Source organism: Pteropus medius, unplaced genomic scaffold (genome assembly GCF_902729225.1).
Source record: "Pteropus medius unplaced genomic scaffold, Ma_sr-lr_union100, whole genome shotgun sequence".
In the NCBI taxonomy this organism is placed as follows: Eukaryota; Metazoa; Chordata; class Mammalia; order Chiroptera; family Pteropodidae; genus Pteropus; species Pteropus medius.
Genome location: NW_024347160.1, coordinates 51,549 through 54,929, shown reverse-complemented (window position 1 = coordinate 54,929; position 3,381 = coordinate 51,549). Strand labels below are relative to the sequence as shown.

Sequence of the window (3,381 nt, the reverse complement as noted above, 5' to 3'; positions counted from 1 at the left end):
AGGGGATGAGTGCAGCAGTGGGGGTGGTCAGGGTGGGCTAGTGTGGGGTCTGGGGAGGCGGGGCTTAGGGAGGACTTGAGCTTTGACAGGTTTATTCTTTTTTAAATGAAATTATGTTTCTGTTTTTGTATTTTTTGGAACTTGACATTTTCTCCAAATCCAAAATAAATTTGTAGACTTCACATGTGATGAAGCAGAGTAGGTGTAGATGGACTCTGAAGAGGCAGAAAGGTCCTGCCAAACCTAGCTAGCCTGCGTGTTAGTATCTCAAAGGCAAAGACGTGCCACTCCAGAAGGAAGCTGGCCACTTGGGGAAGAGCCCAAGCTTGGGGAGCGGGCCTGAGGGGAAACGCCCATGCCGGGCAGCTAGTCTGGCCCGGAGATGCAAACCGTTTGAGTCACATGACACACCCCCCGGGTTTGGTCCTGTGCCCAGCAGGCAGCCTTTCGATCCACCTGCCAGGAGATGGTGCCCGTCACACAGAGGCGCATGGCCCAGTGCTCCTGGCAGCGCTGCTTTGCACTCGACGTTAGTGACCAGTCCCTTCACTTCAGAGCAAGTCCCTGGAGCTCGGGCCTGTCCCTCAGAGGCCCCACGTGCACCTGGACCCGCTCAGCCCAGGCCGTGCCCTTCCCTGCCTTGCCGTGTGCCAGAGTCACCCTAAATTCCTGCACCCTATGGTCCTACCCCCAGTGTTTGTGGCAGTCACACATACCTTGTCAACTCCTTGCCTTGGAAAACGGCTGTTCAGCCAGGCCCTTTTCGAATGAGTTTCTAAGAAAAGTTCAAGTGACTCTTTAAAAGCCAGTCACGATCCCCGGGGCCCGCAGTGCGAGATGCTTGAACCGGCCCAGTTTCCTCTCACGCCATCTGGTGCTGTGAAGAAGTTTCACCGCCCAGGTCAGGTAACAAGTGTCCTTCTGCCTTGTAGCCTGACTTAGCGGCCAACGAAGCCCAGCTTCTGAGGAAAATTCAGCTGTTGTGCCTCATGGAGGTGAGCGACCGCCGGGATGGTTTGTGGTGTGGGCCCCTGCAGATGAGCCTGTGCCCCCGCAGGCTCCCCAGCCTCTGGACACAGCAAATTGGTGGCATTGCTCCTGTCCTAACCCTTCTCCACCACCTCCCTTTTCCTCGGCCACCACGTGCTTTTTCAGTTTTGTATTTCGGTCTCGGCTCAGACGACCTCTCAGAGAGGCACCTGACCGTCTGAGCTGAAGCGGCTGCCACTCCACTGGCTGTGGAATCCCTTGTCTTCCCCACTGGAATATAAGATTTCTGAGAAAAGAGACTTGGTGTTTCTGGTCACTGCGGTGTCCGCAGCTGCAAGTCCTTGTTCAGGACACAAATAATGACTGGTAGGAGCTGCTAGGGTACTTACTTTCGGCTAAGTACTGGAAGCTTGTTCTCGGTATGTGACTAACGTTAAGAAAATTTTAGTGTGGTACTAATATCTATATTTTTAGAGCTGGTATTGATAAAAAATACTCTTATCAATCAGTTCTGACAATTTTTATTAAGAAAAACTTAAAACTTTTTTCAGATGACTTTCACACGACCTGCCAATCACAGACAACTCACTTTTGAAGAAATTGCCAAAAGTGCTAAAATCAGTGTGAACGAGGTAAGGTTCGTTGGCTCTGGGTGTCACTGTAGCACAGCTGCTCCCCGGGGACGAGGGTTCCCTAGACTCAAAACCACAGAAAGAAACGGCCTCTGGCTTCCGGGTGTATCGAGGCCAGCAGGGCCCATGGGTGCGCGGCGGTATCGGGGTCTTACGGTAGCCCTCCGCGCACAGGTGGAGCTGCTGGTGATGAAGGCGCTCTCGGTGGGGCTGGTGAAAGGGAGCATCGACGAGGTGGACGGGCGGGTCCACATGACCTGGGTGCAGCCCCGCGTGCTGGATCTGCAGCAGGTGAGGCCTTCGGAGTGGCTCGCCTTCGTGGCATTCGGGTCCTGTCTGCCCCGTCTTAGCTTCCTTTGGCTGGAAGCTACTTAGGAAGAAAGCCTTGTTAGACAGAGGTTTTGGAGAGTGAATTACTGCCGTAGGGTCTAAGGGTTTTTCCAAGAACCTGATTAAATGCGCCTGGGATTTGAACCCTATATTTAAACGCTTATGACGACAGCAGTGCTGGTCATGCTGATAATGCCCTTTAATCTGAAAATTGGTACTCTGATCAAATACATTCCTAGTTCCGTGATTTGAGCTCAGACTCATCTCATTCACATTTGCTGGAAATTTAAGCTTGTGGGTTTTCTCTACTCTTGCCTGTTTTCTCACGTGCCGTTCTTTAGAACATCCTTGTGCTAGGAGTTGCTGGGGGCAGCCCCAGCTCGGACACCCCACTGCCCCAGCTCTGCCGCCCTCATCAGTGCTGTCCCGTCGGCCCTGTGTCCCGAGTGTCTAACGCCCGTTTGGTCCCGGTTTGCACTCAGATCGCGGGCATGCGGGACCGCCTGGGCTTCTGGTGCAGCGACGTGAAGAGCATGGAGATGCTGGTGGAGCACCAGGCCCACGACATCCTCACTTAGCGCCTGCCTGCGGAGCTGCCTCCTGGCTGACGAAGCTGGCGGCTGGGTCTTCATTTAAGTGGGGTGGGGTGGGGCGGGGATTCTGTTTGGAGTAGGGACTGTTCTTGCTGTGAAAACAGGACTGTCATTGATGGGGGCCTGGTCACATGGAGAAGCCTCCTTGGTGGGTGTCTCCTGTCACCTACACTGGGGAAGAGTCACCGCATCTTAGGTGGTGAGGCAAGCACGTGTGTGGGGACACCCGCTCTAAGGCTGGTTTCTGTCCATCCCGCTGCTGCACGAGCGCTCAGTTCTGTAATAAACGCCTTTGCTTTGTCCCGTCTGGTGGTTTCCTGACTTAGCTTCCAGGTCACGCCTATGCCTGAAGAGGTTGAAAGGCGGGAGGTGGGACCTGGGGACGGCTTGGTGGGGTGAGAAAAGGTGTCCCTGCACGTGGGACTGCGGCCAAGCCGCGCACAGGGCACCAAGGAAGCAGCGCCTGCTTTTACTGTTCCTTCTTCCAGGCGTCTGACCCCTGCTGCTCCTGTCACGGAGACCTGGCCAGAGCCAGAGCGAGGGCCCGGGGAGGGGGATGCACGGCGCGAAGAATCACCAGGCAAGTGCGTGGGCTCGAGGGAAGCTTTAATGCAGTCTCCTGCCGTGCGGGCAGGGGTGACAGGTGCAGTGCGGTGATCTCACAGCCTTCAGGCCACAGACTTTTTGTAGCTTTCTAGGTGGGACAGGACCCAGCCTGCAGGAATCAGGAAGCTGATAAAGATCACCGAGAGCCCCACAGCCTGCTCCTGTGGTGAGGAAGGCACACATGAGTTCACCGGGCTGTTACGAAGTCGGTCCTGGGTTGCTAAGAGAGG

General features: G+C 55.0%; 1 protein-coding gene across 1 annotated transcript in view; it reads left to right on the top strand.

The window, feature by feature from the left end:
* PSMD13 (proteasome 26S subunit, non-ATPase 13) overlaps nt 1-2,852 on the top strand; it is an 11,553-nt gene extending 8,701 nt beyond the window's left edge. The window contains exons 10-13 of the mRNA XM_039876953.1: nt 933-995; nt 1,542-1,622; nt 1,797-1,913; nt 2,435-2,852. Coding sequence (XP_039732887.1) covers nt 933-995; nt 1,542-1,622; nt 1,797-1,913; nt 2,435-2,530 — 357 coding nt within the window. The 3' untranslated portion in view covers nt 2,531-2,852. The remainder of the gene's footprint in view (nt 1-932; nt 996-1,541; nt 1,623-1,796; nt 1,914-2,434) is intronic.
* The last annotated feature ends 529 nt before the right edge of the window (nt 2,853-3,381 follow it).